At 37.0% G+C, this 25,274-nt stretch overlaps 2 protein-coding genes and 1 non-coding gene across 3 annotated transcripts; all 3 read left to right on the forward strand.

Annotated features, from left to right (window-relative positions):
* Positions 1–588: 588 nt before the first annotated feature.
* LOC122141998 (ran-specific GTPase-activating protein-like) lies at positions 589–6,786 on the forward strand. The gene is given in 7 exon segments (XM_042751177.1): positions 589–745; positions 2,002–2,138; positions 4,620–4,777; positions 4,868–4,948; positions 4,951–4,995; positions 5,690–5,752; positions 5,995–6,786. Coding segments are annotated over 7 exon segments (711 nt in total). The 5' UTR covers positions 589–730; the 3' UTR covers positions 6,207–6,786.
* LOC122145217 lies at positions 5,787–5,916 on the forward strand. Its single transcript, XR_006160169.1, has one exon. It is a non-coding gene; the product is annotated as a small nucleolar RNA SNORA77 (small nucleolar RNA).
* Positions 6,787–7,694: 908 nt separating the features above from the next.
* On the forward strand, positions 7,695–25,004 carry LOC109083039 (golgin subfamily A member 3-like). Its single transcript, XM_042751165.1, is given in 26 exon segments — positions 7,695–7,762; positions 8,786–8,836; positions 9,106–9,383; positions 10,622–10,888; positions 11,951–12,063; positions 12,285–13,000; positions 13,122–13,233; positions 13,765–14,071; positions 14,418–14,620; positions 15,302–15,349; positions 15,351–15,440; positions 15,779–15,940; positions 16,183–16,551; positions 16,645–16,722; positions 17,045–17,308; positions 17,768–17,862; positions 18,144–18,360; positions 18,550–18,693; positions 19,405–19,602; positions 19,744–19,860; positions 19,981–20,120; positions 20,327–20,459; positions 21,507–21,629; positions 21,721–21,885; positions 21,981–22,135; positions 22,900–25,004. Coding segments are annotated over 24 exon segments (4,506 nt in total). The 5' UTR covers positions 7,695–7,762; positions 8,786–8,836; positions 9,106–9,253; the 3' UTR covers positions 23,060–25,004.
* The last annotated feature ends 270 nt before the right edge of the window (positions 25,005–25,274 follow it).

Raw genomic sequence — 25,274 nt, forward strand, 5'->3', positions numbered from 1 at the left:
ATTCAAAACAGTTACAGCATTGCTTTCTAATTGTTATGCATGCAGTTTTTTGTAACCTTGTATTAAGTTTTTTATTATTTTTAATGTGCATGACTTTTACAAAACAACAACAACTTGTATTAGCCGGTTATACGTAAAATGCAATACAGTAAACACATTCCCTTAAACGTTCATTTAAAAATGAAAAACATTAATAAACATGAGATTGGTTGACTACCATTAAATCCATTTCCAGGAAAGGCTATACAAACTTAAAAATGTGCACTTTTGTCATATCCAGCATTTGGGCCTTCATTCATACATTCTTCTGTATTTATACAATAGAGTTAGTTCATTAATTCAGATAATCTAGGCTATCCCATAAATTTTCACATAGCCTAATGTAAAATTGTCAGTGTCAGAGCTCTTAGATGAACATGCTGAAGACTGAGTCTTATAGTTTACAGGGCAAACTGTAATAGAGGTCAATATCTCTGCATTGCAGGCCTCCAAAAATGCATTTACATTTGCAGGTGATCTACAGAGGGTCACGTAGAAAAATCCCAGGACCATAAAACTTTACAGTGTCAAATGCGCAGACGCTGAAAGTAAACCGGGGGTGTGCTGACGTCACTGTCTCTCTCCTCCGGTTAGGCGCGCGCGAAAGTAGCGGAGTGAAATCTCACGAGCTGACGCTGATCAAACCGACCAGAAAGAAACTCTCCCTAATCTTCAAACATCTGCAAGAACCATGGCGGACCCAAAGGTAAGAAGGCCGCTGTCTTCATCTTCTGTCCCTTTCGGATCGCGAGAGACGGTTATTTTGGATGTTTTTTCGGCGATAAATGTTTTATGAGGGTCTTGTTTAACAGAGTGAAAGGCAGGTGTTTTTTCCTCGTCCTACGTCGCGCGCTTGAACATTAGACGTTAAAAATGCACCTTTCTACATTTTAATCTTAATATCGCTTTTTTATACCCTGTCACAGTTGTTTAGTTAAAATCACGCTACTGTCAGCAGCAGCTGTAACGTTAACGTCTTTAAATTCATAATTGTATGTGTATTTGTGTTCGTCACTTTGTCTTCCTTAAACATAAGACAATCAAATATTCGTGGTTTTATTTTACTTAATAAAAATATCCACGGCATGTTCCAAGTAATTACGGCTCATAATTAAAAAAAATTAATTTCTCATGCGAAGCCACTGTTAGCTTGTGAGCATTAGCATCGCTAACCTGCAGCACATGTGAAGTTCATAGCCGGTTTATTAACACCCTTCCGGGTTCATTTGCGTCTTTAAACTGTATTTGTTCAGTGTTAACAAAACTGTGGGGTGAGGCGGAGATTTAAACACTTAGACGCCTTTAGGCCGCTTATTAGCTTCTGCTAGCCTGGATGCTAACTGACTGTCCAGTTTTGAGTAAACGATATAATTCACGCCTTTAGACACAAGTTAAACTTCCGGTATCAGTTCTTGAGTGACGTCAGTCTTTTAGCAAAATAAACCGCTTAGTAATTTTAAAATGCTTACTGAACGAAACTTAACTAAAAGTGGTTGAACCAGTTCAAAGCTTCACATGTGTATTAGATCTGCTGCCAGGGTTGGGAAAGCATTTGAATAATTCAAGCTACAAGGCCTTTGTGGATGTTAGTGGATAGCAAGTGCATGAATTCCCCAGCATCACAGCAAGTGAGTTCAAGTTCACGGCTCAGCACCGCGGTTATAAGTTTGGTTGCAACAGCACATCAGAGACAATAGGCCAAACTCCAGAGAATGATCCCTCCAAATCCCACAGCCTTTCACTCCACTGATCTGATGAGTAATGTGGAAGCAGGATCCCTATAGACGGGATCAGGGCATTGTGAAGCTCAGCAGAACAAATGCTGTAGCAAATTTGTGATGTAATTCTACAAAAAATATCTAATCCTGGATCATTTTCCAACTGCATTAAACATTTTGGTTTTTTTTTTTAAAAAAATTAAGTTGGATTTTCAAAAGCTGCTGTTATGATTTCCCCCTCCAGGAGGCACAAGAGGATCATGATGCATCCACAGAAAATGTAGAGGACTCCAACCATGACCCTCAGTTTGAACCCATTGTCTCGCTACCTGAGCAGGATGTCAAGACCCTGGAGGAGGATGAGGAAGAACTTTTCAAGATGTAAGTCACTAACTACTACCAAACAGGGCTTAATGCTAATTTGGGGGGGTGGGGGTGATATGGCATAAATATTACATCACTATCTGTTCAAGCAGGATCAGGTTCCCCAATCGCGATTCTTTTTCATGTTCGTTTTCTCTTTTGAAAGTTACTGAGCAGTAAAAACGAATAGCCTTATTGATAAGTAGGAAGTTATTGAAGACAAGTAAACGGTCAAAACTAATGAAACACATTAAAAAGCTTTCTAACAGCGTTCAAGTAAGAGATATTACAGACATTGAATAAAGTAAATGTATAATACAACTCTTTATGAATGAAATATTCACTGATTTTTTTTTTTATTAAGTTACAATTATTATCGTCAAAATCGGTGTTGTCTCCCCCCCCCCCCCCTTTTTTTTTGTTGTTTGGTTAATATTATTATATAATATAATATATATAATTGTCACTAAGTATGTAATGCAACACAATCTATTTTCTCGCAACTGTTAACGTTCCATTTAGACAAAACCGATTGTTTACGTGAATACTCACCAAGGCAGCCATTTTGACATTTTTGTTTGTATTGGACATGCACCTGCAACCTAAAAATATACTTTGCATGCCCGCATTCCTCTCCATCAATACGTTATTAACAGATAAGGTTCTATTTTCTGGCTTATTGCACTTTTAGTGACTCCTTCAATATCAAACATGTCCCACACTTAACTTTTTTTCTTACTGAAAGCTGTGCAAGTAGTTACATACAGACATAAATATGACACCTATATAGGACATAATTGATCACAATCACTACGATTCGTTTGATGTTGGTCTTCATTGTTTTTGACCCATGTATTCTAATAAATGAGGTTGTTTACAATACCAAAATAATGATATGGAAATATGATTGATTCATGATTCCAATTTTGACCAGTAAAGTCTGTAATAACAAACACATTACAATCAATATCACAAATAAATACAGTACAACAAAGATACAAATTAAAGTGCTTTTAGATTTTTCGGTAGGTCTGACAGTAGGATTCAAGTAATCAAACTTGCAAATAGCACTGCATTATCTTCATTGTATAAGTTAAATATAGATTAATTCTTATCAAATCTACAAAAGTGTTTGTCAATAGCAGTAAATGATTCTTTCTTTGTCTTTTGTTTGATTTAAAGGGCACCGATTATGCAAATTCCACTTTTAGATAGTGTTTAGACATAAATGTGTTTTGGCAGTGTGTGAACACAACCAACCCTTTAATGAAAAAAATCCAACCACTCCTTTTTTTTTTTTTTTTTTTTTTAATCCCCATTAAACCAAATCAGTTTAATTAGACATGCTGTTTTGATGATGATGATGTCACATTGATCAGGTCCCGCCCACTGCCGCTGATTGGCAGAGCCACTGCCCTGAGTGAGCAGCTCACAATCCGCCCTGTTTATATTCATGCTAGAGAATTTAAAAGCAGCAATAAAGTTAGAAATCTTCTCTTATTAAAGCTATAGAAGTTATTCGGTCAAGAGCAGTGAGTGATTTTCTGTTTATTAACAGAGTAGACAGCAGTTGGTACTGTATATTATGCTGCTCTCACTGAATACACAGATCTAATATAGACATATCATTTCTTTCCCAGCTGTTTACCTTCACAGACATAACCGACTGTGTTTTTGTAACGTGTTGTTAACAAAACCTTGTGTGTATTTGACAGTTTAAGTGGAATAAGACATGAAAGAGAATTTACTTTAGTAGAGGAGAACACTATATCAAGTTAATAGTGATATTGCTTTTAAAACGCATGATATACATAATTAAAACCAAACAGATGTTTTTTTTGTGGGCAGAGTATTTGAGGTACGAGCTGTAAAGGCACAGCCCTATTCTGGAAAAGGGGTCAGGGAGCTGCAGCTCATGTGCATTTAATACAGGCAAGGAAACTGTGTTTTTCTGCTTCCACTCAAAAATAGCCATTTTCATAAGGTATTTTGAGCTGAAACTTCATAGTATGTATTCTTGGGGCTTCTATAACTTATATTACATCTTGTAAAAAGAGGCATAATAGGTGCCCTTTAACACTGAGGACCCAGACCACAGCAGGTGTATTTGACAGCTGTCACTTTTAAGAGAACCTGCAGATCTGATACTGATACACCTGATTATCTCCTTACAGTTTACATTTACTTAAGACATAACCGACTGCATGTATGAGGACACTCAAAAATATGGGCATATTGACAACTATGTGTGCACTTTGTCCATTCAAGCATGATAAGAAGTAAAGGAGTCCTCAATTCAGTACCGATTTGAGTTCTTTCACATCTTCTTGTTCTTGCAAATGATAAACTTTCGTGATGGCACAGTGACAATTCCTTCAACTCTCCTGAGCTTCTTTCACGCTGGCCCTGGGCCATCAGGCAGTCCTTATTGTTTTTAATATGATCTGAAAAATGTATTTGACTGCTGACAAATTCAAATTCAACATGATTTTCATGTAGGAGGGCAAAGTTGTATCGTTTTGCCAGTGAGAACGATCCCCCTGAGTGGAAGGAACGTGGGACTGGTGATGTCAAACTCCTGCGACACAAAGAGAAGGGTTCCATCCGCCTTCTTATGAGAAGAGACCGCACCCTCAAAATCTGTGCCAACCATAACAGTGAGTGCAGCAGTTTATCTGTTCAGTTTCTGATAATTATTTTCTAATCATTTAATGTCTTTAACTGATTTTTTCAATCTCTTGCTCTAGTTATGCCGTTGATGGAGCTGAAGCCCAATGCAGGCAGTGACAGGGCCTGGGTGTGGAATACACATGCTGACTTTGCAGATGAAAACCCAAACCAGAGCTGCTGGCTATTCGATTCCTCAATGCAGAGAGTGAGTGTAAATGATCATAGCCTCTAGAACAAATCTCAGGGATCTCTTTCATTCAGTTTATTGCTAGGTGTTGAAGCAATGACAAAGCGCATTGTCAAAAAAACAAAAAAAAAGACCAATTAGAGATTTTGTATGCATTAATTTGTATGCATTCAACATTCATAAGGCTTTTATTATAATATTTAAATCTAAAACTGAAACTAAAGGCTAAACTTTTCTTTTGGAGGAGGAAAAAGTGAAAGAAAAACGGCTTATGTTCCATTAAAATTAATTGAAGGTTAACAAAATATAAAAAAGTCGTGATGAAACAGAAGTAGCGCCAAATCTTTTCTTCTGAGTGAAACAGAAGTTCCCAGAAATTAGGGAAGGGGACTTGGTTCTGTCTGTTGGTTGTGGTTTGGTTGGAGGCATATCTGAATGCAGACTTGTAGTTGTTTGTAAGAAAGGGGCATGATTTAATTGATTGGTGAAGTCCGGCAATGTCACCATGTCACCTCTGGAAGTTCATAAATTATAAGTATACATCTTGGATGAATCGTTCACAATAAGATCATAAATATGCATTCAGAAAATACATTAATTTTATAATAGTTGTGCAGTATATCGCATAATTAATACAATGCATTTTTTAAATATTTAGCATTTGTATTTTATAATCAGCGTAACCAACCTACTGGTTTCCTTTGTCTTGTAGATGCACAGAAGTTTAAGATGAAGTTTGATGAATGCAAAGAAGAGGTCAGAAAATCTCTAGAAGGTAAGACTGATGGAATTTTCTTCAATGTCACCATGCAGACTCACTCTGTTTAAGACTGACACATCCAGCCTTAGACTTTTTCTGTCTGCAACAGAAATAGGACGAACATTACAAACTGCCTTGCCATTCATTTGGGAGGTGACTGTAAATTCTCGGACATTTTTTTTAAAATTATTTCTTAGATCTGTGTTAGGCTTTTATTCAAGAGCCTTCAACTGAACCTTTTAAATCTTGTTTCACAGGTAGCATGAACAGCGCTAACAAAGTGGCAGAGAAGCTGGAGGAGCTGTCCGTGAATGATGACAAGACAAAGAGTTCAGAGGAGAAGAAAGAAGAGGTGAAGGAAGAGAAGAAAGAGGAGAAGGCTGGTGAGGAGAGAAGAAATGAGCCCAGGAACGTCGCTTCATACGGATCCTCCACTTGCCATTTTCCCCTTTTCTACAACAGACTCTGAAAATGAAAAATTGGACAGTTCTGTTTTCTTTTTGGCCTCGGCTACACAAGACCTTGGTGCCACTCTTAATGCATCCATTTCTCAGTCATTAAGATGTTGTGAGCTTTTGTCCCATTCACAAACTGTCATATCGCCCTTCATTTTCTCATACATTGTGGACCAGTCATCAGTCATCATGTATATGTGTATTTACACGACATGCTATGATACAAGGCTTGTGCTATTGATTGATTCCCACATTGGGTAACCTCTTTCGTTGTTTTTCTTTTGTACTTTAAAGAGTGATATTGCGAGTGTCTAGATAAGAGAGCGGGCTGTATGAGTTGACTGGGAGAATGAGTATCTGAGATCTTCGACTTTTCCTTACAATAAAGTCACACGAGGAACATTTGACTTCTCTGTGGCTTGAATTTACTATTAAATGACTAAAATTACCCATTTTCTGTGGAGGGCTGCATCTGGCAAAAAATAAAATGTCAGCTCTTTCATGAATAACAGAAGGAAGTTTTTAACCTGTAATGAGTGTGACCCTCTTCTGTTTGAAATGGTAATCAAGAAAATAAAAACGGTTGACTCTCAATTAAGTGTGGAAAAGAAACAAGAATTAAATATGTTGAGGGGCCTATCCTGTGATAATGCACGGTAAATGCTTTCCTTTTTTTCTTTTTTTTTAAAAATAGGAAGATAAGAGAAAAAAGTAGGTACTGTATTACTAAATATTGTTTTCATTCCATAAGGGTTGTTACAACTTAAATTCTGAAAACAGCACTGATCAAGATTTGCAGGGCATATCTGAGGTGTATCATATGTGATCTTACAATGATTGCATGCACAATAATTTGGGCTCTTAGACATTGTTTTGCTTTTATTTATTTGTTTTTATTTTTAATGTACGTTTTAGGAATTGCAGTCTTGATATTGTGTTTGATGAAAAGCAAATTTTCAACGTTCCTGGTTTTTGACCATTTTTTTTTTTATATATAAAAGCAGCAGGGTCCCTTCAATTACACTTGGCATTTGATGATTGACTTGAAATCTCACATTTTATAGTGGTGACTGATAAATCATGTAAAAGGATTGTAATCAAACCAAATTAAAGGCTGATGCTTTGTCATACATCAGTGTCTATTTGGCTTCCTTTTACAAGCCTAATGGGACAAATATGATTTTTCTCTTTGGTTAATAGCATATGGAGACTATGAGACAGCTCTCTTTCATTTAGTAGTAGAATCCTATACGTTAAAATCATTTGATATAAAAGAAAAACGGAATATTGCAGAAAAATGTATATACACTTTAGATAAGTAGATCCACAATTGATAAGAAGTTTTTTACGATACTAATAAATATGGGTTGTTATCAACTCTTTACTGTGAAATAAGATGGATATACAAATCATTATAGTGGATTCTAAAATCTATAGATGTTTTCGCTTTAAATTATTACGCAGCATCTCTATGCGGAACCTTTAATGTCGAGAAAACCGTAGCGAGTCGGATCTGTTTGTAGGACGGAACCTAAACAGCCACGTAGTGTAGGCAGGAGCACGTCTTGAGGTTGGTGCTTAAATACTTTTTATACTTTCTTCTAATCTCAACACTAATTATTCACCATTTCACGTGTTCAATGCTTTGCAGAAGCACGGTCGTGTGTAAGTGTCATGCATCAGTTGCTTAAGGTTTTTGGATATCGCGTTGTGGCTAAGTGGCTAAAGGCTGATGCTAATGAGATCAGAGATTTATAATAAAAAAGTCACATTGACACTGTATCTCCTGTGATTTTTCGCCGTTCCCGTACTGTTGATTATTTATCATGATAATTTTTTATTTTTTTTTATGGCGGTGCTTTCATTATCTATAGTCTATAGTTAGACAGTCAGTCTAATCATCCAGCCTTATTAAAAAACCTTATTACTCCACCATACTGATGTGTTACATTGTGTAAGAAGAACCAAAAAGATATATATATCTTGTCAGTTACTAGACTATTATGACACTAAGCTATAACAACTGACTGATTCCTAAATACTAGAACAAAATAAACTACAGTACTGATAAAAGTTTTTATAAGAAAGAATTGTTCAATATCCTAAATCTTCCATTTTCTCACAAAACTGTTTTCCCCTGGCCTGTAGCTCAGTGTGAGTCATCACCACCTGTCAATTATTTCATAATTACCAAATAAAGCATTCACTTCAGTGAATGAATGGAGAATACAGAATTAATTTAAAGCAGGTTTCTAGTTCATAATTTATTTTATTTTATTAATAGTAAGACTGAAAACCTAAGTGCTGACATCTTAAAGTGTTGATGGATAACTGTGTTGACCAAAACATATTTTGCATATCACACATGCATTAAATGCAGGAACCATTTACCAGTGCATTGGAAACCTAATAAAAAACAAATACCTTGTTTGTGTTGAAACATTGTTATGGGAGCTTGTTTTTAATTGCTGTTTTGAGTGCTAATGGCAGATAAATATGTGGAACATGTTTTGTCCCATGTCTCAAGAATCAGTGGACTATTAGATGGTATGTCATCTGTCAAAAACAAAGGATCTTATTTTTATTTCTGCAGGATAGAGATTTGTGGTTTCCTGAGGGGAACTTCATAGAAACAATAGACAAAGTAAGAATTTAACAGCTAGTGCCACATCCAGTAACAATGATACAAGTATGTCAGCATTGTGCCCTTGATCAAAATATTTAATCGTGCATTGCTTCAGGGAAAAATATCCCTGTATTTAGCGTACCATTAGATGGGTTAGAAGCATCAGTATCGTGACTAAATGATAAATTAGTAATTAATATATTTTGCTGATTTTGCTTTATTTGAGCAATAAATCTTGAACTCTTCTCACAGTGTGGATGATTTAATCTAATGTTTCCATTCTTCAGGATCACTGAGTACCGAAGCTCTCTGCACCATCCAGGCCAGCCTGCAGTCTTAACCAAAGTTTACAGAGCATGAAGTAAAGGTGAATTGCATTGGTGAAACCCAGCTCATGTTCATGGATGCTAGAGCAGCATCTGTATTGCAAGAGATATGGAAAATGGAAATAAGGAAACAGCCTCATTTGAGGCCAACCCTCAGCATCCGGATGCAAAACACGGCAAAGATCCAGACAGCAGTGCTGTAGGATCTCTGAAGCTGGTAATGGAGAAAATCCCTAATGGTAAGTGTTCTTTTGAGATGAAATTTGATGGCTGATGTTGCAGTTAGATGGTTGATTTAATCAACATTAAGGCTGTTCATTTGTACTTTCTGCTTTATACTTGGATTGACTGTTAAGCTTTTGCTTGAAAGTTGTTTGTTGTGTTCATTCAAAAAAACCTGGCAAGATTTCAGAGTGAACATTTGCTGTTTACTGCGTCACTTGGCTTTGAGAAGTTTTTTCTTCCCACTTCTTCCAGTGCCATTTGTTACCTTATAAAGACGTGTTTTTTTTTTTTCCTAGATTTATCCACAAACTTCCCCGTGTTTTCAGTATTAGTTTCCTAAACTGTCACTGTAGCTTGATAAGGCCATTTGACTGGTTCTGCAAAACTTGTGCAAAAGATAACTTTCAGATCACCAATTCCGTTTAAAGGTTATACATGATGACCAAAAAGCACCAGTCATAACCTCTTAACCTAGATATCAGCAGCAGGCTAATTTGGGTTAGTACTTTAAAAGTGCACAAAGTAATGTTTTACCTCTAAAGAAAAGAATAATGCTTTCGACAAATATGCAAAAAATTCTGTACACTTGCATGAGCTGAAAAGATGGACCAACTTAATAGTGGACTATTTATTTTGTTAATGGACGCTTCTCTCTGTGGAAAAATTAATTACAGATGACAAATATGCCTATAAATGTGACAGTGTTTTCTACAGAATTGTTTGTAGTCATCTGCAATAAGGTTCAATTTGTATTGGCCTTGAGCTAACATGAACTAACAGTGAACAGTTGTATTTATTTTTATTAACTAATTTCAAGGAAGATTAATAAATACTGTCTCAAATGTATTGCTCATTGTTTGTTACCAAATTGCTTTAGCATTGAGTGATGCTTACCGAAAAGAAAGTATTAAAAAAGTGCTCTCTATTGGTAACACATTAAATTTTTTTTTAAATACATTTATTTTATTTGATTCCATTTTACTTAATTTTAATAATTTTCAATAAAATCAAAAGAATTTTTCTAGGCTTACAATTGTTCAAGTGATTTAATATGGTCCATATGGGGTCCATAAAAGGTTAAGTACACATAACAGGTGAGGCTGAACATGACTAAGTTAAAATAAACTGAAAACCTTTACTTTTGCAATGCATGATATTTCATCCATGCTGATTGATATGTTGTACTGGCTTGTAAAACATAAACAAAACCTTAGTATAAAGCTCTTTGCTGAATCCCTTCTCTTTGTTTTAGGTCATGTCAGAGCAGATCTGTTGCCAAACGGAGAGGCCGTGGTGGAGGGTCAGGAAACTCGCGGAGGCAGCACCCCACCTCTGGCAACTCCTTCCCCGGGCAGCCGCCTTGCCGATTCCCCTCTGAGCACAGAGCTGGATCCAGGTTTGGCCTCTTTCCCTGACAGCCTAGAGAAGTCTGAGGCAGCTCTTGCAGAGGGCTCTGTTCACAAGGGTGACGCATTGCAATCGCTCAGACTAAGTATTCCTATGCAGGAGACTGAATTGTGTAAGCATACGATACTTGATAACACCCCCCGAATCATCCCCTTCCCTTCCTGTTGTGTTGTAATTCCCCCCGTTTATCTTTTGAGGCTGATTTAGGCTAAACCTTTCCGTTTGGTGTACCTTGTTTTTGCCTGCTCCTCCGTTTTGGCTTGCTGAGAGATTTTAGTGGGAATCTCTTCATTGCACTATGTCCCCTAATGAATTAATGAAAGGCTATTTAGTCTCTCTTGTGATTGTGAGTGCTTTGATTTCTGACGTTTATGACAACTCTGTGTTAGCAATCCTGGGGTGTTGGTGTGCTGGTTGGTGATTTCAGGAAAAGTTAAGCTTTTTTGGGAACAACATAACTACTGGCAAGACAACTTGCATCTTGTTAAGACAATTTGGCTTGGATGTGAAATATGGCTGAACTAATAAGAACTAACTGACGCAGAAGCTCAAGTGCACTTTTCTCTTTTTCTGACTAAGGCAGTTGGAATGGCTCATTATGGGATGCAGAGGTCACGTGGTGTTTGCTGTACCAGGACTTGCATGAAGCTTCACTCTTTAAAAACTAGGGATGGGAATCAAAAGAAATTTTAAAGATTCTGGTTGCATTTCCACTTTTACAGTTAACACTTGGCATCTTGATTATTATTAATTTCAGATTTTTCAGAGCATGCATGCATGCATGCAATAAATAAATAAATGAGTTTTATCAATCTGTTCCACCAAAAAAAATCTAAACCTCCAAAAGATGCTTTTACATAGACCTGTTAAATGCAATTAATTGCATTGAAACTATTAATAATTTGATTGTTTAATTAACAACATACCATTTTGTTACAGATCCATTCAGTTCTTGTATTTTTTAAAAATGGAACCAGTTGTCAGTTGTTCCTATCCCTAGAAAATACATTGTCAACCAAGCATGTCTTAGTATTGATGAGCTGTTATTTTCTTGTATAATCAATAGCCTGTTGCATTCAGTCCAATACTGCTTGGTTGACAATATCTCAACTTTTCACTTTTTGTTTTTTTTCACTTTATTTTTTGAGTTTTATTGACTATGTCTTTCTTTTAGCATCGAAAGAGCCATCTGTGGAGATGGAAAATGAAGAAAAAATCCGTCAGGAAGCTCGTCGGCGTCTAGAGGAACAACTCAAACAATACAGAGTACAGCGGCACACAGAGAGAGTGAGTCAGCAAACGAGGACTGATATTGAATTTAAGGATAGTTGGCCAAAAACTGAAAATTGGCATCATTTACTGAGCAAATAATTTTGGGTTATTTTAATGTTTTTCTTTTTTTTTAAATGTTGCCATTGGGGGACTTGATGGACTTAATGTTAGACATAGATCTTCGCCTACTGTTTCCTGTTTTGCATAATCCTCATTTCTTTTTAATCCTCAATCAGACCCGGCGTTCTACTTCCACTCCTAAGAGCCGCCTTTTTAGCACTTTGGACCCAGAGCTCATGCTCCATCCCGAGGGTCTCCCACGTGCCAGTACTGTCGCTATGACTAAGGAATACTCTTTCCTGCGCACCAGTGTTCCCCGTGGTCCCAAACTGGGCAGCCTTGGCATCCCTTCCAACAAGGAGAGGAAATCCAAATCATCTCGCTCCAGCAAGATCCACTCTCTCGCCGACTACAGAACTTCTGAATCTGATGCTAAAAGTGCAGATATGTCTGGTGGGGTAGTTTCAGCATCTGCCGACTCATCGTTTAGCTCTCTGCATTCCACCATCAGCTCAGTCTCCACAGTTTCGGAAATCAGCATCAGTTCTGAGAGCAACATCCATTTGGAATCATCTCAGCTAATCAGAGACAACATCTCAGAGGTGGATGGTAGCGAATCAGGTTTCAAAGCTGATGGTAATGACAGCGATAGCTCGTCCTATAGTAGTGTGTCTACTCCAGGGACCTATAATGTGTTAGCTGCAATAGCAAACCGGCCAAAGGCTCCATATACTGTCGAAGGGAGAGAGATTGCTCCAGAAGCCATGGGCCACTTTCCATCACTGCAGGAAGTCCTGCAGGCAGCCACTAAAGAGAGGCACATTGAAGAGCTGGAACAGGAAAGAGAGGGCAGTGTGGAGCCTCGCAGTCGCAGGGACAGCTTCTCCAGCAGGTATAAGTATACAGTTTCCTCCAGTTAGTCCATTCCCAAAATATTCTTTTTAGACATCATTATCTATCTTGAAAGCAGCCCATTAAACCCTCATGATGACTGATGAATTATGCGTTTGCAGTGTGTCATATGGGAGTTCTGTGATTGGGACTCATGATGAGATGCTGCAAGTGCTGAAAGAGAAAATGAGGTTAGAAGGACAACTGGAGTCTCTTTCCTCCGAGGCCAATCAGGTGAGTTATTAGTAGAGTCCCAAGTATTTGTCCATTATTGCTACGTGCTACCAACAGTACATGTCTTTTTATTAGTGGTTGACTGGATTTTTTTTTTTTTTATGGCTGATGCTCATAAAATAATTGATGTTTATTATTTTAATGATTAATTAGAAAATTAATTGGAAAAAAGATTAAGAAATTAAACTTTTTATTTAAGAAATACTTGGATCTAGTTGATTCCTTCCTGTAATCCAGTTATAGTATTTAAAAAAAAAAAAAAAACATGAAAATTGGTACATTTTTTTTTAATGGAAGTGTCATGTTTATGTGGTCAAAAATACAGTAAAAACTATTTAAATTAACTTTTTTTATAGAATTGTCTTATGTTCATCGAGACTACATTTTTTTTATGTGGTCAAAACATACAGTAAAAACACTATTTAAATTACACACACCACTATTTTAATGTGTGTGTGTATACACATACATACATGCATACTGACATGGTTGCAACCACATTGATTTTCTAAAACCTTCCTCCATTTCTAGGCTCTGAAAGAAAAGACAGAGCTCCAGGCCAAGCTGGCTACAGTAGCTGCTCAGTTGCAGGCCCAGGTAGAGCAGTCCCAGGCCAGTCACGAGAAGCAGAGCACCCTCACCTCTGAGGTCACCACATTACGCTCCAGCTGCTCTGCACTGGAGAAGGCCATGGTGGAACTCCAGAGCAATCTGGAAGGGAAAAACGCCAGCCTGGCCTCGCTGGGCAATGACCTGCAGCTGGCTGAAGAGCAGTACCAGAGGCTCATGGTCAAAGTGGAGGAGATGCAGCAGAGTCTGAATACTAAGGACAACACAGGTGAAGACAGTGGTAGATGTACACATCAGGGCTTAGCCTGATCAGTTGGGATACTCAAAATGTCAGTCTTAGTGTATAATTACTCAGGATGGTTAATATGGTAATATCACTTTTGCCCAATAGTTCCAGTTGATTTTAGTAAATTGAATGCACTGGGGAACTATTTAAATTAAATTGGTTTTAAAAAATGGTAAAAGAAAAAAATAACAATTCTGTGCCCACTTGACTGTGAGTACATGCTCAAAAAATGAGAGTAATCTTGAGTAAAACTATTCATAATTATAATAATTAAATTCCTCCTTATAATAATATCACCAAAAAGTTCAAACCTCTTTTCTCCACTTAGTCTCTGAATTACGGCAGCAGATGGGGGGCTTACAGGCACAGCTTCAGAGGGTCCAGAGCGAGAGGAACGCTCTGCAGAGCAGACTGAAGACGTCGCAGGCAGAAGTGGACTCCCTGCAGCAGCTCCGCCTCTGGTACCAGCAGCAACTGACTCTGGCACAGGAGGCACGAGTACGACTGCAGGGCGAGATGGCAAACATGCAGGTATAATGCCCCACTATTGTCTAATGTTGTGAACTCAAGAAGGTAATGTTGTTACCCATAATAAATATATACTACTATTCCCAGTTTGGGGTTGGTAAGATTGTTTAAAGATTTTGAATGAAATTTCTTATGCTCACCAAGGCTGCATTTATTTGATCAAATATATATTTAGATGATTAATGTTAATATTAGTATATTTTTTTCTAAATTTAATATATTTTAAAATGTAATTTATTCCTGAGATGCAAAGCTGAATTTTCAGCATCATTACTCCAGTCTTTAGTGTCACATGATCCTTCAGAAATCTTTCTAATATGCTGATTTGGTGCTCAAGAAACATTTCTCAGTATTGTCCAAGCAGTTGTACTGCTTAATATTTTTGTGGAAGATGTTTTATTTCAGTGTTCTTTGATGAATAGAAAGAACAGCATTTTTTTTTAATAGAAATCTTTATAAATGTAACATTATAAATGTATTTATTGTAACTATTATTAATATAATTTATTGTCATTTATTTAATGCATCCATCTGAATAAAAGCAGCAATTTCTTTCAAAATCTTATTGACCCCAAACCTTTGAATGATAGTGTATATTTTCAGAAAAGATGTTTATCAGAAAGATTCAAATGCAAAATGGCCCTCTGTAGTGTGTATTTTTCTTTTTTGTATATTTACTTTCAGGCTGGTCAGATGACTCAGATCGGAGTTTTAAAAAATAAAAAAGAAGAATAATATTACTCCTCACAAAAAAACAAAAAAGAAAAAACAACAAACAAAAAAAGAGAAGGAACGGATTGCTGTGCAGCTACAGAGTATAGAGGTCTGGCACACTAACACTATTTTTTCCTCACTTAGTCTATTTCTGTCAATCTGACATACTCTCTTTTTTTTGCTGGCATATTTAGTATAACTGACTTAAAACCATTTTTTGTTAGTAAAAATACTTGTGGCTTAAGACATATATATATATATATATATATTATTTTATTTATTTTTTATATATTTTATTTTATTTTGTCATTACATTAAACTGACTAAAATTCAGTTTTCAGTTTTATTGTGCTTTTTTTTTTTTTTTTTACTTTTGTAAATAAGGAATAAATTGAATGAAGATTAAATCTAAGAATTATACATAATAATATATTGATTGTTATCCAGACGGACATGTTGACTCAAGAAGCGGCCATACATCAAATCCAGGAGGCAAAGTCAATGGTGGAGGAAGATCTTCAGCACAAACTGGAAGAGTTTGAAGAGGAGCGAGAGCATCTTCTCAAACTCGCCAACACAGCCACAACACTGGAGAGAGAGCTAGAGCAGGTATCTAAATGCTCACTAGCATGTGCGTGCTCACACTACCCCATTAGTCATTTGTGGTGTATTCTAGTATTCAGTATCTGATCTGGTAATTAAAGAGTTGAAGGTTCAAACCCATCACCATTGTGCTCTTTAACAAGACTCTTATTCCCAGATTGCTCCACTGGGACATTTTTGTAATATGTTGCTTTGAATATAAGCATCCCCCTAATGATGATTCAAAAGACTCTTTCTTCTCCTTCTAGGTCAAACTTATTCTCTCCCAAAAAGATGCCCAGCTGGAATTGCTTCAGCGTGAGCACCTAGATCTGATGAAGCAGCTCACCAGCACTCAGGAGACCCTCCAAACCAAAGAACAGGCCCTTAATCAGCTGGAGGCACGTTACCAGGAGCTCCAGGCCCAGCTGGAGGAGCTACAAACTGACACCACAGCTAAAGAGGAAACCCTGCAGTATCTCCAAAATGAGAAAATAGTCCTGGAAGTTGCTCTGCAGGCAGCGCGAGCTGATAAGAGCGAACTGGATGAAGGAGCGGAAAGGCTGGGAGAGGAAGTGCTGGTGGCATCAGACACTCTTGACCAGCTTAAGCAGGAACTACAGGTTAAAGCAACCCAGGTGAGAGGTTTGAATATGACTGATGTGCTTTTTTTGTATCAAGATCTTTAGAATTAGTTCAGATTGCATTTTTTTTTCCTTTCTTTCCACAAGATTGAAGCTCTCCAGCAAGAGAATGGCACCCTCAAAAAACAAGCACAGAAACTGAAGGAGCAGTTCATGCAGCAAAAGGTATGTGGCCCAAAGAGCTCAGTTCCTTAAAAGTGTATAGAGTGTAGTCTACTGGATTTATGCCTTTCTGTTTTGTCATTATCAACTAATATAGTCCATGACATTTTTTCCCTAACATAGGAAATTCCATTTGGTCCTAAACATGACTTTTATCAATTTGTAAAACACTTAAATTTCAGTAAGGCATAACATTTTTTTAAACTTATTTGTTGCTGGGGAAAACTAGTTAAGTTTCTACCCCAAAAAAATATACATCTAATACTATTAAATCAACGAAATTACCAGTAGATGTGTCCGTGATCTGCTCTACTCTTTCTTGCAGGTGATGGTTGAAGCTTACAGGAGAGATACCAGCTCCAAAGACCAGCTGATCTCTGAGCTGAAGGCTTCTAAAAAGCGTCTGGTGGCTGAGGTGAAGGACCTGAAGCAGGAGCTGTTGAAAATGGAGGGAGAAAAGAAGAGCTCAGAACAGGAACAGGCTCGCCTGCAGAAGGAAGTGGAGAGAGTCCATCAGCAAATGAACGGTCTGGAAGCCCATTTACAATCCGTACAAACCGAGAGAGACCAACTTGACTCTCAACTGCAGGTACACGCCGACTGCATTACAAAGATCTTTTAATCAAATAAATACTTTTATTCAGCAAGTATGCATTAAATTGTTCAAAAGTGACAGTAAAGACAGTTCTGATGTTACAAAAACATTTCAGTTTCAAATAAATGCTTTTGGAATCTTTTGAAATTTCAATTCATCAAAGAATCCTGAAACATTTTCTGGAACTGGAAAGTTTATTTAGCACCAAATCAGCATATTAGAATGATTTCTGAAAGATCATGTGAAGACGGGAGCAATGATGCTGAAAATTCAGCTTTACCATCACAGAAATAAATTACATTTTAAAATATATTACAGTAGAGAAGTTATATAATATTTATATTACTGTTTTTACTGTATTTTTAATCAAATACATTGTACTTGGTAAGCATTCAAAACTTTTTGTACAATAGTGTATAGCATATTTTGATGCACTCCGCGTTGTTGCTTCAGTCCCTTCAGTTTGACCAGCACCAGCTGGCGGCAGTGACAGAAGAAAATGAAAATCTGAAAAAGAGGATCGAACAAATGCAAGATGAAGCCAGAAAGTGAGTCACAATCACACCGCCTCTCCTGCCATAAGGGTTTCCATAGTGATCGCTGCTCAGTCTTTGACATCACAAATATGATGTGACATATAGACAATAGTGCGTGTTTGCTTGTGATCTTGCACCTCAAAATCAAATGATGAGAAATTGCAGTGCATTTTTCCTGTTTCAACTAGCGTATTAAACAAATAAAAAATGACTCTGAGGTTTTAGAGGAACATCTAATGGTGAAGTAGACCTTGTTTAAGTTGCTGTTATGTGCCTGCTCTTTCCTCTTCCAGGGCTATCTCAGAGCAGAAAGTGAGGATGAAGCGTATAGGCACAGATTTGACCAGTGCACAGAAAGAAATGAAGGCCAAGCATAAGGCCTATGAGAATGCAGTTGGTATTCTGAGCCGCAGGCTACAGGAAGCCCTCACCGCCAAAGAGACAGCTGAAGCTGAACTTGACAAACTCAGAGCTCAGGTTTCAGAGGGTGGAAATAGCCAAGAACTTCAGGTAAACTGGTACTGATGGTCTACAATATAAATACTAAAAATAAAAAGAGGTGCATAAATCCTGATAACATTTTACACAAAGCGATTATAATTCTCATATAACTCACAGTTCAGAGTGGTGCTGTGCGTAACTACAGTTTATGTTCTTTTCCAATCATGAATTGACGTGCATTTGTTGTCATTGCTTCAGGCCAAGGTGGAAGCCCTGCAGGGACAGCTGAGGGCAGTGAGCCAGAGTAAAGCCATGCTGGAGAAAGAGCTACAGGAGGTCATCACCCTAACTAGCACTGAACTAGAGGAATATCAGGAGAAAGTGTTAGAACTGGAAGATGAGGTAAGAGAAAACTTGTTCTTAACCCTAAATGAGACTTTGAGAATTTTATCAAAATAGCAACCTGTATGCGTAACAAGTCTGTATTTATTTGATCAAAACACTAAAAATTAAAATATAATTTATTCTAACAAGTCTGTATTTATTTGATCAAAACAGTAAAAATTTTAATATTGTGAAATATTATTACAATTTAAAACAACTGTTTTCTATATATTACTATATTTGAAAATGTAATTTATTCATTTACTGGGAGAGCTGAATATTCAGCATCATTATTCTGGTCTTCTTGTCAAATAATCCTTCATTAATCATTTTAATATGCTGATTTGTAGCTCATAAAACATTTCTTATTATTATCAGTGATGAAAACAGTTCTGCTGCTTAATTTTGTGGAAAATTCCTTTTTTTGAGGATTATTTGATGAATAAAATAATTTTTTTTGAAGCAATTTAAAAGTTTTGACTGTCTTTACTATATTTAATGACCTCAAACTTTTGAATGACAGTGTACATGAACATTTTCTCCCATTATTCTATAAATTTAATAAACTCGGATTACAATAATTTAATAAACTCCGATTACTGATTTGTTAATTTTATTTTAATTTCACTAATTTTCAATTGATAATGAGTTTATTCATGGATTAAATTTGTGGAATGAGTGGTTTCAAAAAGCAAAAATGTAAAACTTTTTTTTTTTTTGCGCACACAGCTTCAGGAGTCAAGAAATTTTAAAAAGAGAATTCGTCGCCTGGAGGATGCTAATAAGAAGCTTGCGCTTGAGCTAGAGCATGAGAAAGGGAAGCTCTCCGGGCTTGGGAAATCCCACAGTGCATTGCGGGAACATGCCAATATTTTAGAGGCTGCACTGGCGAAGAGAGAAGCAGATCTTGTCCAACTCAACCTACAGGTGTGATGCTACATGTTATAATTACCTTTTTGGTCAAAAAAAAAAAAAGGACTTTAATCAATAGAATTTTTTTGCAAAAGTTTTGTTATTTTTATATATTTCTTGCCTTGTTTTTAACATCTCAGTAATCTTTCACTTTAGGTTCAGGCAGTGTTAAAGCGTAAGGAAGAAGAGGACCAGCAGATGAGACAGTTGGTGCAGACGCTACAAGCTGCTCTGGAGAAAGAGAAAATAAAAGTCAAGGATCTGACTGAGCAGGTTAATATGTGGTTTAACAGCTGCATGACATTTCCAGTTTTCCTTGAGAAGTCCCTGAAGGCTTTGGTTTGTTTTGTTATGTGCATGTATGTGACCTGTGTGTTTGTACGCTTTGTTCAGGTGGCGGAGGCCAAGCTGGAGGCGGCCCATAACCGCAGGCATTACAGAGCAGCCATGCTGGAACTCGGCGAGATCAAGAAAGATCTGCAGGCCAAGGAGGAGCTTATCAAAACCCTGCAGAAAGAGGCTAAAACACTTGCGTAAGTCTTTGTTTTCTTGAGTTACAGGATCACAGCTGCCTCTGAAGCTCATAAGAAGTATTCATACTTCAAGAGATCTTTATGAGGTCCAGCTATTCTAGAGTGATGAACTGACGGTTGTGAACTAAAATGATGATGAGCAGATGTTTGTGACTTCTCAGATTGTGTTAGGTGTGTTTTGTGAGATTTTTCTCTCTCTTTGACAGGGCTCAAGATGAGAAACACTCTGAAGAGGTTTCTCATTTCCAGGAGCAATTAGCTGATGCTCACACTCAGCTCCAGATCCTTCAAAAACAACTTGATGAAGAGCTCAGCAAACAGCCCCTCACTAACCAAGAGGTACAGTGCGTCTCGGTTGCAAAACAAAGTCAACTACCTCGCTGTTTGAAACCTTGCACTCTCACAATATATGCTTATGCCTTAATTTTTTGATTGCAAGGATTCAGAGCCTGGGTGTGAGTTAATGTCAGCGAATTAAATGCAAACAGTTGGATCCTCCAAAAATCCCATTTATCATTGCATAATTTAAACTATATTATTGCCTGGTGATATATTTAAAGTTGGATATATATTACATCTAACTTTATTCACATACATACAGTACACTCACATAAAGTAATATATAGCTAATCTCAGCTCTGTTATTGTTTATATCGTCACAATGTAAATTATATTATTGCACAGCTCTATATAAGTTGGATAGGATACATATAAGGGTACACATTACTGTTCTGAAGTACTAATATGCAACTTTTAGGGGTAGATAAGGTACAAAAGTATCTTTTTAAAGGGATACTCCACCCCAAAATGAAAATTTTGTCATCAATCACTTACAAGGTCCAGAAAAGGTATGAAAGTCGTCCTCAGAATACTCCATCTGCCATCAGATGTGCAATCTGGGTTATATGAAGATTGCACGTCTGATGGCAGATGGAGTATTCTGAAGATGACTTTCATACCTTTTCTGGACCTTGACATTGTTATTTATTTGGCAGTCTATGGGACAGTCCCAAGCCTCCAGGTTTTCATCCAAAATATCTTAAATTGTGTTCCGAAGATGAACTGAGCTTTTACGGGTTTGGAACAACATGGGGGTAAGTTATTAATGACAATTTTCATTTTGGGATGGAGTATCACTTTAAAGATACTGCCCAAGAGACAAGCTGTTACACCCTTAAAAGTGCAGGTGATTTTTTTTTTTTTTTTTTTTTTTTTTTCTGACAGTGAAATCACATTTGAACTACATGACAGACCTACCACAAGTTAGATTCATTTATGGCTTTGAATGCTTTATTGAAGAATTTTGATATTTGTATTGAGAACTGTGACTCATTCCCATTCGGAATCACTATTTATCATAAATGCTGTGTTCCTGTCTCCCTGCAGGTGGAGGATCTGAAGTGGGAGGTGGAGCAGAGGCAGCGGGAGATCGAGACGCAGAAACAGCAGCTGGAGATGGTGGAACAATGTCATCAGAGAGAGATGGACATCCTGCAGGACACTCTACAGGTCGGATACGCTACTTTGTTCAGTCAGAACATGTATTATGGTTCTTTTCTTCTGAATTCTGGGCTTCTTTTTTGTTTGATATGGTGTGTAGAGGATAAAGGTGGAGCTGGAGATGGTGCAGGAAGAGCTCAATGGCACACGGAAGGATAAATTCATGCTGCAGGCTAAAGTGGGAGAGCTGAGGAATAGCATGAAGACAGTTCTTCAGCAGAACAACCAGCTCAAACTGGACCTCAAAAACAGCAGGCTCAGAAAGGTAAGACTAATGCTCATTTTAATTTTAAATATAGACAACATGTTCATTTGTGTGTTATTAAATATTTTCTATCCATATTTCTGTCCCCACACCAGCGGATGGATTTAAAGGGGGAATCCACCCCGGTAACACCAGTAAAAATCCCAGACTGCCCTGTTCCTGCTTCACTTTTGGACGAACTGTTGAAACCCTCAACATCCGTCAATAAAGAACCTCTCAATAACCTCCACAACTGTCTGAAACAGTTAAAGTAAGACTTTTGCACACCTAACCATACCTTTCTGTGTGAAAACTAGAGGAGAGTGGGCACACTGTAACACTGTCCCACTATTAAAACAAAACACAGTTAGCGATTGAAATCATGCAGTTCCCTATTATGAATATCTACTATTTGCCTATGTTGTTTTGGCTGATAAAGTGGCTTCCAGTATTCATTTTCAAGCTGCAAAATTAGTTAATTAAATACACTATCATTCAGTAATATGTATGGTTTTTTTTACAGAAATTAATACTTTTATTCAAGCAAGAATGCATGAAATGAATGCATCAAAAGTAAAAGTGAATAGATAATGTTACAATTAAATGCTGTTTCAAATAAATGCAAACAAAATATAACAGGAAATAATTCTTGAGCACCAAATCTGCATATTAGAATAATTTCTGAAGCATGTGACACTAAAGACTTAAGGCACTTGCGATAAAGTCTTTATCAAATTTGAGGATTTTAAGCTATCATAAGGTCATTACCCTGCCTTACATTTCAATTCCTTTCTAAATAGATAATGAAAAATATATGAAACAATTCATTGTTTTCCTGACAAAATACCACATATTTGAACCGGACATATAAAGTGAATGAGAAAAAAAGTTATAATTTGAACCAAAGTCTAAATACACAAACCTGCTCTCCTGACCTCCCTTTTCATATAAATAAAGCTACCACAGCCACATAACAGATGGCGTTTTCCTTGTGGGCGTCTCCTTTCTCACTCATCTGATGGTCATTTCTCGTAGGCAGGAGATGGACAGCCTTCAGAAGCAGATGGAGGAACACACGGTCACAGTGACGTCGTTGGCCAGTGCAGAGGAGGAGCTCCAAAAACTGGGGCTTCATGACAACAGCAGCAACGATTTACCTAATAAAGAAGAGAAAGAGAAGATGCAGCCCTCGTAATCCACAACGGACCCTTTAAAGACATTATCCGAGGAGAGAGTTCAGTTTTATCTTTATGGGCACGTTTAAGTTTGTTTATTTCTTATCAGCTGCCAATATTTGGCTTTATCTCTTCCCAACCAAGATTGTTCGGGTGAAACAAAGTGTTTCTTTATACCACAGCTTTATTTTCAGGGGGTCATTTTGGTGTTTGTTTGTGTTGTGAGCACTATTTATTTTCAGTTTAACGAACAGAGCTGCTCTCTCTGTCTGATATGATCTGATCTGTTTATCTCGCTTGCAGTTTCACAGTAGTCACCCACGTATAACGTTCAGCTTTGATTCTGTTTTCTTTCTCATCTCATAAGAGGTGCAGGAAGAGGTTTGTGAGGGCTACTGCTAGGCTGCTAAGTCCTGTGGGAGTGGAAATAAAATGTGATCTACAGCAAACATCCAGGGCGCCAGACTCCAGTGTTATAGTAACTAGTGATCTGTTAACCTAATTCTACATATCCCGTCTGATGGTAGTTCTCACTTCCTGCATGGAGAATTCAGCAGCTGAACTGTTCTTCCATTCCTCTGTGCCTGTGAATGAGCTGATCTCATTCCATCACTGGACAGATGCCTGATCTTGAGCTGTTCCCTGCAATATAATGCTAATATAATCAACTAAACAATATGAGGCCCTTATATCAATCAAGCATTTTCTCTCAACTCTTTTTCTCCCCCCAAAAAACAGAGCACTCTTAGTTTTTCCAGGCCTCAAATCAAGTCTAAAGCGATGCTGATAACTTCTTGTCTACATACACACTGTGTACCACTTTACACATAGGTCTCAGAGTTTAGATCAACTGATTTGTAACACATTTTTTGTGGGTACAATAATGTGACCTTGAGGATGCACTTACAATATTATGCTTAGCACTACGGCCTCATTCTGATTGAAACTCAGGACTTGAAGCCCCAGGAATGTAAGTGTGAGACTGGGCGAAAATAGTGGCCGTTTTGTACAGGGTGATGTATTATAGATCAGATCAGATCCAATATCAGCTAGTATCTGGTTTGTGTCTATGGTTTGCAGATGTGAGATCTCATACAAAAGGTCTTTGGCTGACAGAATTTGACTCAATCTCTTTAGGGCTGCGCCTTAAAATGAATCCAATAAGGAAACCTTTAAATACTACTAAAAATGTATAACTTGAATGAATTTTTTTCTGTTGAGAGATCTTGGGAAATAGTGTAAAATAGGTTGAATGTGCTCTTGAAAGCGATGTTGAGTGTGTTGTACGTATATTTATAATATATATGAAACTTGTATTGCACAATTAATAAAAGAAAGCAAGCGTACTGACTTTCAGGTATGGACAGATGTATAATATTACTTTTTGATGGGAAGATTTTGCCTTTTTTTTTTTTTGCCCAATACTATGTTCACTTATTTAAAAAACACTTTCACTTCCTGAAATTCTCATGGAATCATAATTTGTCATAACAGCCTTAATTATTGAAAATGTGTGCAAATATATTTTGAATAATGTATTTTAATTGGGTGTGATATTTCTGTCTTTCCCCTGATGTCTTCATTTCACAAACTCCAGTTGTCGGTTGTGTCTGTGGAGCTGGACTTAACCATGTAATTGGCTTGAACTGTTTTATGTGTGTTCTGAGATAATAATATTGATCTCCATGTACGGTAAAACTTTTAGACTGCTTTAAACGATTAAGACATAATGGGAAACGAAGCTTTACACACTAACATGTACATTTACCTTCAAAGGATTAACACATATTCAGTGAAAGGGAGGGAACTGTTTTTAATTAACTGAAAATGTACTGTTAATTACTGTACTGATGAAAAGCACGAGTTTCTGTTCTGTGTTTATAAATAAGAAACAAAAAGTTTGACTCAGCCTTTTTATGGGATGTACCATATTGAGTGTAAAATATAAATCATGCTGTAAAATGATCACATCTTGTCTTTTGTCACTATTTAATGTTATTTGAATGAGATTTTTGTTTATATCATGTTGGTAGAAGGCACATTCTGCCTTTGATTTAATTGGTAAAATGTAACATTTAAGCTTTATGCAGTAAAACACTTTATTGTAGAGTTTGCACAGTAAGCAGATGATTATATTATATGACAGTTTTGATTATTTAATAAAACTACAAAATGTTACACATTTTAGATTTAAACTGAAAAATTCATCAGGCACTTGCCAAATTAAACGTAATT

This window comes from Cyprinus carpio, chromosome A5 (assembly GCF_018340385.1).
Source record: "Cyprinus carpio isolate SPL01 chromosome A5, ASM1834038v1, whole genome shotgun sequence".
Taxonomy (NCBI): Eukaryota; Metazoa; Chordata; class Actinopteri; order Cypriniformes; family Cyprinidae; genus Cyprinus; species Cyprinus carpio.